This window comes from Suricata suricatta, chromosome 2 (genome assembly GCF_006229205.1).
Source record: "Suricata suricatta isolate VVHF042 chromosome 2, meerkat_22Aug2017_6uvM2_HiC, whole genome shotgun sequence".
NCBI classification, from domain to species: Eukaryota; Metazoa; Chordata; class Mammalia; order Carnivora; family Herpestidae; genus Suricata; species Suricata suricatta.
Window position 1 is genome coordinate 140264504 of NC_043701.1, and position 13071 is coordinate 140277574.

General features: G+C 57.4%; 1 protein-coding gene across 2 annotated transcripts in view; it reads right to left on the reverse strand.

Annotated features, from left to right (window-relative positions):
* Nucleotides 1-13071, reverse strand: part of ZCCHC24 (zinc finger CCHC-type containing 24) — a 62619-nt gene that overhangs the window by 49384 nt on the left and 164 nt on the right. Inside the window, exons 1-2 of one of the 2 annotated variants that reach the window (XM_029932027.1) lie at nt 12688-12933; nt 180-380 (exon numbers count right to left, since the gene is read on the reverse strand). In XM_029932027.1, the coding sequence (XP_029787887.1) occupies nt 180-380; nt 12688-12933 (447 nt within the window). Of the gene's footprint in view, nt 1-179; nt 381-12687 lie in introns of both variants that reach the window. The other variant, XM_029932028.1, reaches the window with a different exon arrangement.

Below are 13071 nucleotides of genomic sequence, written 5' to 3' on the forward strand. Positions count from 1 at the left end.
GATGGCTCGCTAGCCAGTGCAGGCTCAAGCTGGGGCACTGTCCCCATCCATGCCAGCCAGCCCTGCTGCAGAAAATACCAGAGGGGACCAAAAGGTGGAGACCAGAGGGCCACATGCCGATTGTTTATGGAAGGGGGGTTCGGGGTGCTGTTCTACCCATGGAAGCCAGGCCGCCTTACCTGGGGGCAGTCCTTGATGTAGTGTCCTTTGTTGAAGCACAGGTGACACAGGTAGTTGGGTGGGGGCCGCTTGCTGGGCTTGCGGGTCTCAGAGGTGAGGGTCAGGTCAGAGAAGTGCTCGGTGAGGGAGCTGAGGCCGTCGGCGATGTTGTTGAGGGAGCCGTAGGGCGAGGCGCTCTTGTACGCGCTGCTGCCCAGCGCCTGTGGGGGACAGAGGCTGTGAGGGCTCCTGAGGCCTGGGCACACTCAGTGGCAGCCGCGGCCTGGGGGGAGGGGCTTTTCCGAGGGCACATGCACACACATGCACACTCGTGAATCCACACTGACTCTTTAATTGCCCCTGGGCTCTGGCCTCCTGGGGCCCGAGCTCTGTGGGCAAGCCGGTTAACCCCTCTGGGCCTCAGCGGCCCCATCTGGAAACCAGGAATAATGGCAGCTACCTCCTAGGGTTTCTATGATGCTAACGGGAGGCACCGATGTGAAGCGCTTTATCTGCCACCGAGCACTTAGGAACCATTGAGTACTGATGATAATGACAACCAGCATTAGTGCTTCAGCACCGCCAGGACGGAGGGAGGCGCAGCAAGAGGGCTACCTGTTAGATGGGGGCCTTTGCCACCTACTGGCAGCCTGACGTTAGACGAGTCACTTAGCTCTGAGTTGACTCAGTTTCCCCTTCTTACAGGAAAGTGGAGCAGCAGCTCGCAGCGCTGTTTTCATTGTGCAGAAGAGAAGACTGAGGTTCAGAGCTCTGCCTGGTCTCTTGTGAGACGAGGCCTGAGCTGCCGGTGTCCGGGGAGCCCTCAGGCCAGCCAGGGCCCGCCCTCTGGGAGCCCGGGAGGAAGTGGCCCACCTCTCCCACCTCCAGCTGACAGGAACCAGATGTCTTGCCTGGCTTCAAAGCAGACATGGCCCAGGCCCCCTCCTGGTGTATACGGGCTCTATTTATAGGAGTCACAGGCTCTAGGCAGCCAGGCACACTGGAATTTAGCAAAGGTAGGGCCTGTGGTCAGGCTGGCACAGAACAGCCGTGGCCCCCTCTCCTGAGGCAAGGCTGGAAAGAGGCAGCTTCCCCGGGAGGGTCAACAGCAAACCTGGGCATGGGACTTGGGGGTCCTCTGGCCCTGGCTCAGGTATCAGGAACTCCAGGAACGAACTACAGACCTTGGAGAGCTGTGCATCTAATAGGAAGATGGCCTTGTTCCTAGAAGTCCCCAGGCTGCCAGGGAAAAAGAGCCCCTGAGAGGATGTTGCCTCGGGCCCCCTTTACGAAGATGGGGCAGATGGGGGCCTGGAGTGGGGACAGTCCTTTCTGTCTTCCCTCAGTGTGGGCAGGGAGGGAGGCGAGCTGAGCGCAGGCCCCAGGGGACCTGGCACCTGTCCCCCAGCCAGGACAGACATCACTCCTCATACACGTATACCTCAGCCTCCCTACTCGGTCTGTCTCTGAGGGTCTGGCACCCCCCCCCTTGTAGAGGACACAGCCCTCACCATCTGGGGGCCACCGCTCTTTTTGGCTCCCTGGGCCCCTGCTATGTGGACTGGGGCCAGCACTTTCCCTCTCTGGGCCTCTGTTCCCTCTCATGTAAGTTTACACTGGAGCTTGGGATCTGGGGGGAAAAGGACACAGACATCACATCCAGGGCAGCGCAGGCCAAACACACAGTCAGTCTGGCTCGAAACTCCAAGGCTCCTGGTGACTGCCTCTGCTCCGCCCCTGCCCAGTGCTACCACGAAGCCCACGACCAGTGGAAGATACCAAGAAAACTTGTGTTGAGCATGAGGGTGATTCTCCAGCTCTTGAATGAGCCAAGACAGAGTGGTTCATCCTGACAGGCAGAGGGTCCCCCATCCCCGGAGGTGTGCCAGCCAATTCTAAAGTCTTAAGGGGTGTGGGGTGGGGTCCAATGGCAAGGAGATTCGATGGTACCAGTCACATCTACTGAGCCCTTACAATGTCCCAGGTACTGGAAACTTTACACATATTAAGATAGCTGACGCTCACCGCCATCCTAGGAGTCCCTGTCCCCATTTTACAGATTGGATGAGTATGTCTAAACCTGTGTTGAATGACTTGAGGAACTTGTAACAAATACGGTGTACTGGGTCCTACCTCGGACCTACCAAACTGGTCACCTGGGACCGAGGGACTGGAATGTACACCATTTTATTGTGGTAAGATGTACGTTACAGAAAGCCGAACATTTTCATTATTATTTTTTGACTTTTTAAAAATGTTTATTTTTGAGAGAGAGACAGACAGACAGAGCGTGAGCAGGGGAGGGGCAGAAAGAGAGGGAGATACAGAATCCGAAGACAGGCTCCAGGCTCCAAGCTGTCAGCACAGAGCCTGACACGGGGCTCGAAGCCACAAACCGTGAGATCATGACCTGAGCCGAAGCCGGACGCCTGACAGACTGAGCCCCCCGGTGCCCCCACTGTAATTATTTTTGAAGCGTCCAGTTCAGTGGCACTGAATCCATTCCCATTATTGGGCAACATCACCACCATCCACTCCAGCGCTTTTTCACTGCCCCAAGCTGAGGCCCTCTCCCCAGTAAAACTAACACCCTGCTCCCCTTCCCCCAGCCCAAATCTGCTCTTTAAAAGCTCCCCCAAGCACTTCGGTACAGACAACCCAGCCCTACCTGGCCTTGGGAGCCCCTGGACTGTCCAGCCACCGAGGTGTCTCCTTAGCTTGACTCAAGGCCTCTCCCCACCCGCGCTGGCCTGAGGGAGAACAGCGTCACCACAGCCTCCCAGAGAAAAGTTCATCCAAACAAGAAACTCCAAGCTCCAAATGGTGTGACTCACCCTCATGGCTGGGAAATGCAATTTCACAAATAACAACCCTCTTCATTCCCCCCCCCAAGTTCTTTCTTTCCTTTCTTTCCCCCCCCCCCCCGCCCCCCCCCCCCCCCGTAAGATTTAAGCTAGTCCACAGGAATCAGGACTGTTTTGGCAGCAGACTGTCCAGAGGAAGGGGAAGTTTGGTGGGTGCCAGAAAGTGCATTAATTACACCCCGAAGAGCCTCTCCCCCGTTTGTGGCCACACCGCCCTGCCCATGGGTGACCCCTCGGGCGTCCCTGGGCAGCCAGAGGCCTCTGAGCAGCCTGTCCTGTCCCTGGCAGCTCAACGCCCCCACCCACCACCTCAGCAGCTCACAGCTAGTGTCGCACTGGCAGCTCCAGGTCAGAGAAGCGAGGTCAGAGCTCCACACAGCCTCTCTCAGTCCTCGGGTGCCCTGGCCTGTCCCTCATGGCGGCTCTAGCTCCCTTTCCCCCCAGTCCCTGTTCCAGATGACCCCACCTCAGAGCTGAATAGACGGAGCAGGCAGCCAACCCAACCCCTCTCACGTTCCAGATGGAGAAACTGAGGCCCACAGAGGCCCAGGGGCACAGGGAGGGCACAGAGCCAGGCCGGAGGGCCAGGAGTCCTGCCTGCTGGCTGGCTGAGACACCGGGTGGGGCGGCAGGCAGTTTCCTCTCCAAAGCCCCAAGGCGCTGGGGCCTGGAGGTGAAAGGCCACTTGCCTCTTCCACAGGCTACGGTGACTGGATGGAGCAGAGGCCAGGACACGCAGGGGTCCCTCCCCTCCGGCTGCCAAGTAAGGCCTGGCCTCTTGAGCTTCCCGTCCCGTAAAACGCAACACGGAACGGGGAAGGAGGGCAAAACCGGTGGTCCCTGCAGTCCTGCTTTCCTAAGGCCCAGACACCAGCTACTTACTGAAAGACACCCCCAGAGCCCGGCACACAGAGGGCACTCGGTCACCATGGGTGCCACTTGTTCAGAGCCCTGCTGTGGTACAGAGGGCAAGGCCTGGTGGGAGCGGCCCTGAATCCCAAACAGCCCTGGCATCCCACGGGGCACCCACTTCTCCCCCCCCCCTCGTCTAGTTCTGCACTTGCTCTCCCCCACCGAGGACGCCCTCTCTGTGTCCATCCAAACCTCCTCCAGAACCTGGCTCCCGATCTGGTTATCACTTTAATGGGTGGCCTTGAACCCACCCCCTCCTCTTATTCAGGCCTTGGGCTCCAAGGGACAATGTGAAAAGCAGACTCGGGTGCTCCTGAGAGAGACCCTAACTCCTCTGAGGGCCTCCGGGACCTGCCAGCGACCGCCCTGTCCATCAGGACTAGGCCAGGTAGGGATTACCCCATGACTCAGCTGCCCTTGGCTGAAGGAGCTCTGAAGTCTCTCTCTAATCTCTTCAGGCAGTAAGCCTCTTCGCTTCCCCACAAGGCTGGGCATATCCAAAGGCAAAGATTCTGCAACATCCCATCAACCCAGATCCCAGATTGTTCCTGCCACTGCTCACACCTGCAACCATCCTGGGTGCACATAATCTCAGGTTCGGAAGGGCCAGAGACCCCCACTTGACAGATGAGGTAATGGATGTCCCGACACCTTAGAGATATAGGTTGGGGTCTCTAAGTCTCCATGGACTAAGTGAAAGGCACTCTCACCCCAGATTAAGCTGCTTAGGGCACTGGTTGAGGGCAGTCCCCCTACTGTGCTGAACGGAAGCCTCTGGGCCCAGATCACCATCCTGGAAGAGAGGCCACCTCTCTCCCTCCTCCCTCCTCCCAGCAGCTAGCAGGTAGTGTGGGGTCTTCACACCATATCAGGGGGATAGGGCATCTGGCTCCTGCCCATTGTTGGAACTTCTCCAAGGCTGTTGAGGAAAGATAGAGGGGAAGATGCTAAAATTTATTCCAATCCCGCTTGTTTCATACACTCGACAGGATCCTTCCCCTTTCTTAGTTTTCTTCTACCTGCAAGAACACCATTTGGATGGGCATTATTGGCTCCACTTTACAGAGCTGGAAACTGAGGCTCAGAGAGGCTGAGTAACTTACTCAATGTGAAACAGCCACCATGTGACTAAGGAGAGATTCACACCCACATCAGTTGGCCTGTTATATTTCAGCTCCCACATGGCCCCCAAGGCTTAACTTCTCCTCTAGTAAGGAGAGCCAGAAGAAAACAACAGGTGTGGACCACCCTCTGTGGGCCTGTGGCATCGTATTGCCAAGCATCTCGGCCCTGGCAAGATGAGGCACCAGCTTCTCTGGGCTATGTGAGGGGTCTAGGCCCACACGCAGGCTGGGGGTTCTGCGGAGGGATCTGGGGTGTGGAGGCAGAGATTTTCAGGGCTGTCTCCCCACACCGAGCCCCCAGGACAGTATAAGAGGGCATAGCAGGAGGGGGGCAGACAGGAGTTAGGGCAGGTACATAGAAGCTTCCAAAAGCAGCCTAGAGAGAGAGGAAACCAATGCAGAGAAGAAAGGAGAAACAGCCAGCAGAGAGGAACTGCACCTACAGAAAACAAGGCAGCGATGGGCAAGGCTATGAAAAGGGGAGCATCCGGGGAAGTCCTGCCCCTCCCAGCCAGAGATGGCCCTGAAAGCAGGGGCCGGGGGAGGGGGGGCTCTTGATCCTAATCCTCAGCTCTGTGGGGGTTCTTTCATCAGCTGGACAGCTGCTTTCTTATCCCCAAAAGTCACCCCTATCCCCCCTTCCATACACACAGACAGGCATGTGCACACATGTGTACACATCTACACATCCACATCCCTCTCTTTAACACAAGAAAATCACTCCTTTCACAAGTGACTCCACACCCTCTCCAAGAGGATCTGGCCTCCTACGCCTATGGTCTGTCTGGGGCTCTAGCCCCCAGAGTCACACACAAATGGAGGGAGGAGGCAACCTGTAGACAGGGTGAGGACTTGGCCAATGGGCGAGTGAATTCACACCTTGACTGAAGATTTCTCCGACGTGGTCAGAGCCCAGCCTTGCTCCTGTTTCCAAGGCCCAAAGTCCACCTGTAGGCCAAGAAGGTGGCAGGCCTCGCCCCTCAGCCAGACCCTCCCCCAGGGTGCCAGGCCTCTGGGAGGCCCATTCACCTACCCATGCAAAACACAATTCCCTGTACACAGCCAGAGCTCAGTGAAAGATTCTAATTTAAGGAAACAGTCCATGCTCTTTTTGGTAGGGGGAGTGGGGAGAGAGAAACATGCACAATCATGCAGGACCTGGAGAGGGAGGAGCACAGCAGCAGCAGGGCGCAGCTGAAGACTCAGGAAGACCCTCCCTCCCCATCCAGTCCCTCCTGCTCCCGTCCAGGTCACCGCTCACCCAAGAGGTGCTCCCATCATTTGGCCACATGCACCCTACGCAGTTAGAGCATAAGCACTGGGGACCAGCTGCCTCTCACTTCCAGACTGTATTCGTGGAGCAAACGCAGAGAGTATGAATTTGACACCCTAAGGACTGAAAGGGACCCTGATATTTAGCCTGTCTGAAGGTACCACTGAGGCTTGCAGCCTCTACAGAAGGGGGCCTTGATGTGAGATCTGTTGTTGACACGCAGGTGCCATGATCTCATTGAAATCATGTACAAAGGTGCCCGTCTGTGTGTGCACATGTGCCCATGTGCCCATGCTCTGTGCACTTGCGCCGAGGAGGAGAACTCGCGCTGTCTCAGATTCTCGAAGAGATCCACAACCAGGGAAGGCAAAGAACCACGAGCACCCCAAAGTGTCTGTTTGGACACTTCTAGCCACGGGCCTTTATTACCTCCCGTCAGCTCTTTCCAATTAATCAAGCAATCCATAAACATGACCCCTGTGAGATGAAACAGGAGATGAGGTAAGGGACTGAGGGGAGCACCCACATCATCACAGGTCTGGAGAGGGAAGAGAGGGGGAGCAAGCGTGGGGCAAGGCATCCACCCTCCCATGCACTCAGTACTTGAGCGCCCAGTATGTCCCAGGCACTTCCGAAGCACGGGCAATGCGAGACCGGCAGGTGGGAAAAGACAGGATTTCCATTCTCAGCATGCTGACGAGTAGCTGTCAGGACACACCCGTACAGAGTATGTCCCTCAGCAATAGCAATGGTCATGACACGCCTCACCGGAAGCATGCACAGCGAGCCTGCCATGGGCCACAGAGGACGGCGGGGAGGTGTGCGCCTCCGTGGCAGCTGGGGAAAGCCTCTCACAGCCACATGTGCTGGAAAGAAGTTGGAATCTGCAGTCGTTCAGGGTGGGCAACCCCCAGGACAAAGCTTAGCGTCTTCCCTAAGCTTCCCGGTGCGGCCAGAGGAGGACAGAATAAAAGATCATACACCACCACACCCACACCCATGTATACACAGCCCAGATCAAGCCTCCTGAGACCTGAGTTGGGGCCCTGCTGCTGTCACTGATCCCCTGACAGTATCATCCCCCTCTTGAAGAGACTTATCCCCCCCACCCCCCCCGGACAAGGGGGCCACTGCACACAGGCTGTGATAGGAGACAAAAGTGTTGCCAAGTGCTCAGTGGCCATAGTCTGACTCTACTAAGCCAGGGCTCCCTTGGACTTCCGACCCACAGAGCTCCATGCTCGGTTTCTAGAGCATGGGACACAGCAGGGAACCTGGTACCCGTGACCAATGCCTACCACTTCTCAGAAGGTTCGGGATCCAGGACAAAATATCAGAGGCACTGTGGCTTGACAGGATGCCTCTGGAGACTGGCTGCCCTGCACAGGGGCTCAGAGAATGATCGAGGTGACAGCCAGCAGGACGAGCCACAAGGGACAATTGTAGCTGGAGTATGGAGGAGCTCCAGACGCAGCTCTGCCACTGACACGCTGGGTGACTCACCAGGCCCGTTTTCTCTTCTGTAAAATGGGAGCTATGAAAGAAGGAGATGGCAAGAAGAAAGCACTCTCCCGGGAGTAAGGGCTTGCTGCTCGACCATCTTCTCCCCAAGGCGCCCCTTTCAGTGCTGACAGAGCCTGGCTCTCTTCCGCAGCTAATTACAAATTATTAATCCTGCCGGCTTTCTTCCCTCCCACCTGACTCAGAAGGTCCGAAAGGTGTGGTCTCCCCTTTGAGCCCAGGCCCGCCCAGTCTGCTTAATTTGACGGAGAGAGGGCCAGGCCACCTCAGCCTGTAGGCCCTCGAATGCCGGTCCTCCGTGCCTGAGTCAGAGCTCAGCTTCCCAGGGCTGGCCAAGGGAGCCAGGCACCCTCCCAAGCTCTGCTGGGCTTGAATGGCCATTCCTCCCAGGCTTTGGAGCTGCCCACCCCCACCAGATGCACACAAAGGCCACAAATGTTGCTAGAACAAACTGCAGCCCCAGGAGCCCACTCTCAGCCTCATGGAGGCAAACCTCCATCCTCACACAGGTAGGTGGCTTTGTTCTATACCTCCACACTGGTCAGGGAGCCTGGGCTCATCTACACATGCGAGTGGCATAGATGACACACAAAACCTTCAGAAGGCTGCCAAGACCTGGGGGTCCTTTAAAGCAGGACGCTGGGGGTCCTTTAAAGCAGTCGCTCCTCTGAGGGTCTAACAGCCCTGTCTGTAGAAGGGCTGAAGCCCTGTCCGTAGTCTTGTGACCACTTTACTGCTGACCTCAAACCTCCAGTGGACAGACCAGGGCAGTGAAGTGGAGCAGCGTCTTCGGTGCTACAGAAGTTAGTGCTGGGACCCGGGGTCGGGGGGAAGGAAGAGTGCCTGGGTTAACAGCCAAAACCTCCGAAGGGTTGGAAGAGATGTCCCTCAACAGAGCAGTCCCTGGGCCTGGAGGTGTTCAGAAAGACACTGTCTGGGGCGCCTGGATGGCTCCGTCGGTTAAGCGTCCAACTTAAGGCACCCAGGGGCACCTGGGTGGCTCAGGTCATGATCTCAGCGTCTGAGAGTTTGAGCCCCACATCAGGCTCTGTGCTGACGGCCCAGAGCCTAGAGCCTGCTTCAGATTCTGTGTCTCCCTCTTTCTCTGCCCCTCCCCTACTCATGCTCTGTTTCTCTCTGTCTCAATAATAAATAAACATAAAAAAAAAAAAAAGGGAAGGATACCATCAAACGTTCTAGGCCAAAAACATTCTCTGGCCAAATAGGGATGGAACTGTTGGCTTGAAGGAAGGTGAACAAGTTTCCTCAGAGCCTTCATGGTGCTGGGGGACACTGGGCGCCTCCAAGGGAAGGACAGTCCGCTCTGCTTTCCAAACACAGTTGACCCCAAAGCCCTTCCCCTGGCCTCCACAAACCATCATTTGACTGTAGGCCCACATCTATCTCTCCCTGGAGGAAGAGGGAGAGATAACGGCTGCCCTAGGACTCTGACCTGGAGGGGGACTGCCATATCGCCTCTTGAGGGGGTAAAGGGACTACCCAGGAGGGGTTCTGGACGTCCCTCTGAGGGGCCCAAGAGCTAACGCTCAACAAGGAGGGGTGCCTCCCCAGTTCTGGAGGTGGAGTCCCATAGCCCCCAAACTGCTGGGAATTTAAATTCCAAGCTAAACCTGGCAGGGAAGACTACCCCCCACCACCACCACCCAACCCCCACTCCCTCTAAGAACAGCTTTCTTCGGGTAAGAGAGGAGGGGCTCAGTCAAGAGCCTCAGGGGTCTCCCTGCAAAGACATATAGTTGTTGCTACAGATCAGGGGTTGGAACAGAAGCTCACAGGGCCCAGACTCTAGATTGAGGCCTTTTTAAAAAAAACTACCCCAAAGTGCCCGTGCCTGCTTTGGCCTGACACCCTTACCACGAAATGAGAAGCTGAGAGCCCCCCACCCCCCTCTCCCCCCAGCGCCCAGGTCACCTCCTGAGGCCCGCTCCTGCACTTGTACATGAACTCTGCCATCTCTCTACTCCCAGGGCCACTGTTCCACTCGGAACCCTTGGCTTATCTTCAGCTTCCAGAGCTGAGGTTCCAGGGGCACAATGGGCTTCTGTGCCCCCATGTCCTCAACCCCCCCGCCCAAATCCCAGCTGCATTCATGGTGTTTTGCTATTGTGGTGGGAGCAGCCTGGGGGTGGTGCAGGAGGGGGTGGGCTCTTGGCACAGGGACCGGTGCAGACAGGCCGTGGTCAGCGGTCAGCATGCAAGTCACATCCGCAGGCACTGCCACCAGGCCTGCCAGGCCTTGCACAGAATGGCGATGCTCCTGAGTCCCTGGGTCCCTTCATAAAGTCCCCTCTGGCCTACCCATGATTTGCTTCTTCTCCAACCAGCTCCTTGGTGGTGTTAAGGTGGGGGGTATTTTTTCATGCCTTCTTTCCCAGTTGCTATTTTGGAGCCATATTAGGTCACTGGCTAAGCCCTGGGCGCAGGAAAGCCCAGCAGCACAGCTGGGGCTCCAAGAGGGTTTAGGAGGCGAAGCGGGTGAGGGGTGAGAGCAAGTGAGTCTGAAGCCAAGAAAGCCTTCTAGAAGTCAGCAGACACAGCCCCTCCAGCCACTCCAAGGAAGCCACTGGCCCACTAGTGTAGGAGAGGCCCCTCCTACCTCCTCTAACGAAACCTGTCCATTTGCATATCTCTCAAATCCCATGCATATCACCCTAAGGGACAGCAGAGACTAAATTCAATGGATGGGTAAACTGAGGCCCAGACCAACACAGAGGGTTCCCCAAAGTCAGGTCATAAGAGACTTTTTTTCCACCATTGCTCTGCATAACTTTTACCAGCTCCTTTTACACTGGCTCCAGAGAAGGAATGTACCATGGAGAGCCTGAAGTGAGTAGTAATGAAGGGACTGGAGACCCGTTTCGCTGAGATCCAGCTGGGATCCTGGATGTTAGATATTTCCAAGGTAAATGTCCTACTCCTGCAAGAGACTTCAGATGGTCTCCAAACTCCCAGGCCTCTCAGCAGGGCCCCACATTTGGGGAAGAAAGCCACCAACGGTAGGAACAGAGGGAGGCCTCTTGAGGCTGATTAGGGACCCCCCACTTGACCTGTGAGAGGTGAGAGGTCATGGTCATGTGGGTCAAGACCACCCTTCTCCCTTGGGATTCCCACAGCTCCCCCATGAAATCACCTACCTTTTGAACTGAATCATCTCATCTGTCTTCTAATCTGGGGCCCCCACTGGCCCATTCCTGATCCCTAAAGGGCCCACACATCGCTCAACAAATGTCTGCTAAAATTACAACTGAAGAGGCCCAGGCACTGAAGAAGCACCCACACACACTGTACCCCAAAGTCACTGGTCACCGAAGCCAGTTCCCTGAAGAGATGACAAGGTCTCTTATGAGAAAGAAAGATTCCCAGCCAAGAATGATTCCTCCCGTGGAGAGCGTGCTTACAGTTTATAAAGAACTCCGGTATACAAATGCTTTTGCCTGGCACCAAGGGCTGGCTCTTCAGACTCATCTCCCTTGACTATGCCCAACTGGCCCAACACAGGCCAACCAATCCTTCTCTCAGCTCGCCTGCTATTGACCCACCTCTAGGCCTTAGGCCAGCGTTTTATATGCCCATGTCCTCCCTAGTCAGTACTGGCAGAGTCGAACATATTATAAGACCAAAAAGGGAGACCCTCTGCTTTCCCCCTCACATCCCCAGCACACTCACACATACACAGGCCCTTCTCCCCGACCCATTCAGAATCTTGCCTCTCCTAAAACTAACTGCTGTGCTCGGGTCTGGAAGGAAAAGGATTCCTCAAGTGTGTCCTCTCCTCCACCCCTTCCCCCTGCGCTTTTGCAGGGAGAGCTGCCAGAAGAAGGATGAGTGAAGGCCACAGAAGGGTATCTGCAATTCCCAAAAGAGGCATGAGGAAATGGGACTGGAGGAGGAGGAGGAGCCCAGATGAAGGGACAGAGGAGGGGTATCTAGGAAAGCTCTGGAGATGACCCCTGAAAGGGGGCTCAGAGGTCCCTGGCGATCCATGTATTTATCTGGCTGGGGACGATGCCCTGCCCCTTCCACTTTATAACTGAATCCACCCAACAAGCAGACTTTGCAAAGCAGCCGTCCCAGGTTTCTGGAGAAGGCACTGGGCAGCTGAAACCTCTCCCCCTGGCTAGCCCCCCTCCAAGAGCTCAAGAGGATTTCCCTTTCATTTCCTTCCAGGCTGGAAGGGCGGGGGACAGCGCAGTCTGTGGGGTCAAGCCCTCAAAAACCACTTCCTATGTGGTTGGGGGAGGGCAAGCAGCTGGAGGAGGTATCTGGGGGTCCCTGTGTAAGAAAAGCAGGAGAAGCCCTGCTCTCCAGGGTGCCCTTTGGTCGGCCACCAGCGAGGTCGGAGGAGGAAAGATTTTAGGCCCCTGCAGAGGAGCTCGGAGCGGAATCTGCACTCCCCGTCCCAGCAAGCGGTGGCCAAGAGGGGGATGGGGTTGGGCGTGGGAAGGACACTTGGAAGGGGCTCTCCGCCCTGGCCGCGCCCCGGCTGTCTGGAGAGAATCCGGAGCCCCCCGCCCAGCCGGGACTCCCCCCCCCCCCCCCCCCCCGGCCCCTTTGAGCAGGGTGCTCCAGGCTGGGAGAGGGGGCAAAAGGGCCCCGCCCGCGCCTGAGCTGCTCCGAGCCGGGCTCAGCCGGGAGGTGACGCGCACCCGGCGCCCTGGGGACATCGGGCGGCGAGTTTGGCAGGGCTGAGCGAAGCCAAGCCAAGCAGGGCCGGGCAATACGGAGCCGAGCCGGGCCAGGCCAGGAAGAGCCGGGAAGATAGGAAAAGGCCCCGCGCTGTCGACGGAGGGCGGGGGCGCGCGGGGGCACCCACCTCTCCGCGCTGCAGCTGGAAGAAGCTGTTGAGATAGCTGGAGTGCAGGGGCGAGCCCAGCTGCTCTGGGCGGCCCTTCCCGAACGCCAGCTCTGGGGGCGCGGCGCCGGCGGGCGGCTCCGGCCGGAAGGCATCGAAGGCACTCGCCTGGTGCGTGTCCTGCAGCGACAGGTAGACCCAGTTGAGCAGCTGGGCGGGCTGGTACACCGAAGCGGCGCTCGTGTCGATGGCCGACAGCAAGCTCATTTTGCGGCGGCTGTGCCGGCCCCTCCCCGGCCACCCGCTCGCGCCCCCCCCCCCGCAGCGGAGGGGCGGGCACCGGGGAGCCTGCGCCCACTGCCCACCGCCGGAGCCCCGACGGCGATCGCCCAGTGCTGTGCGCCC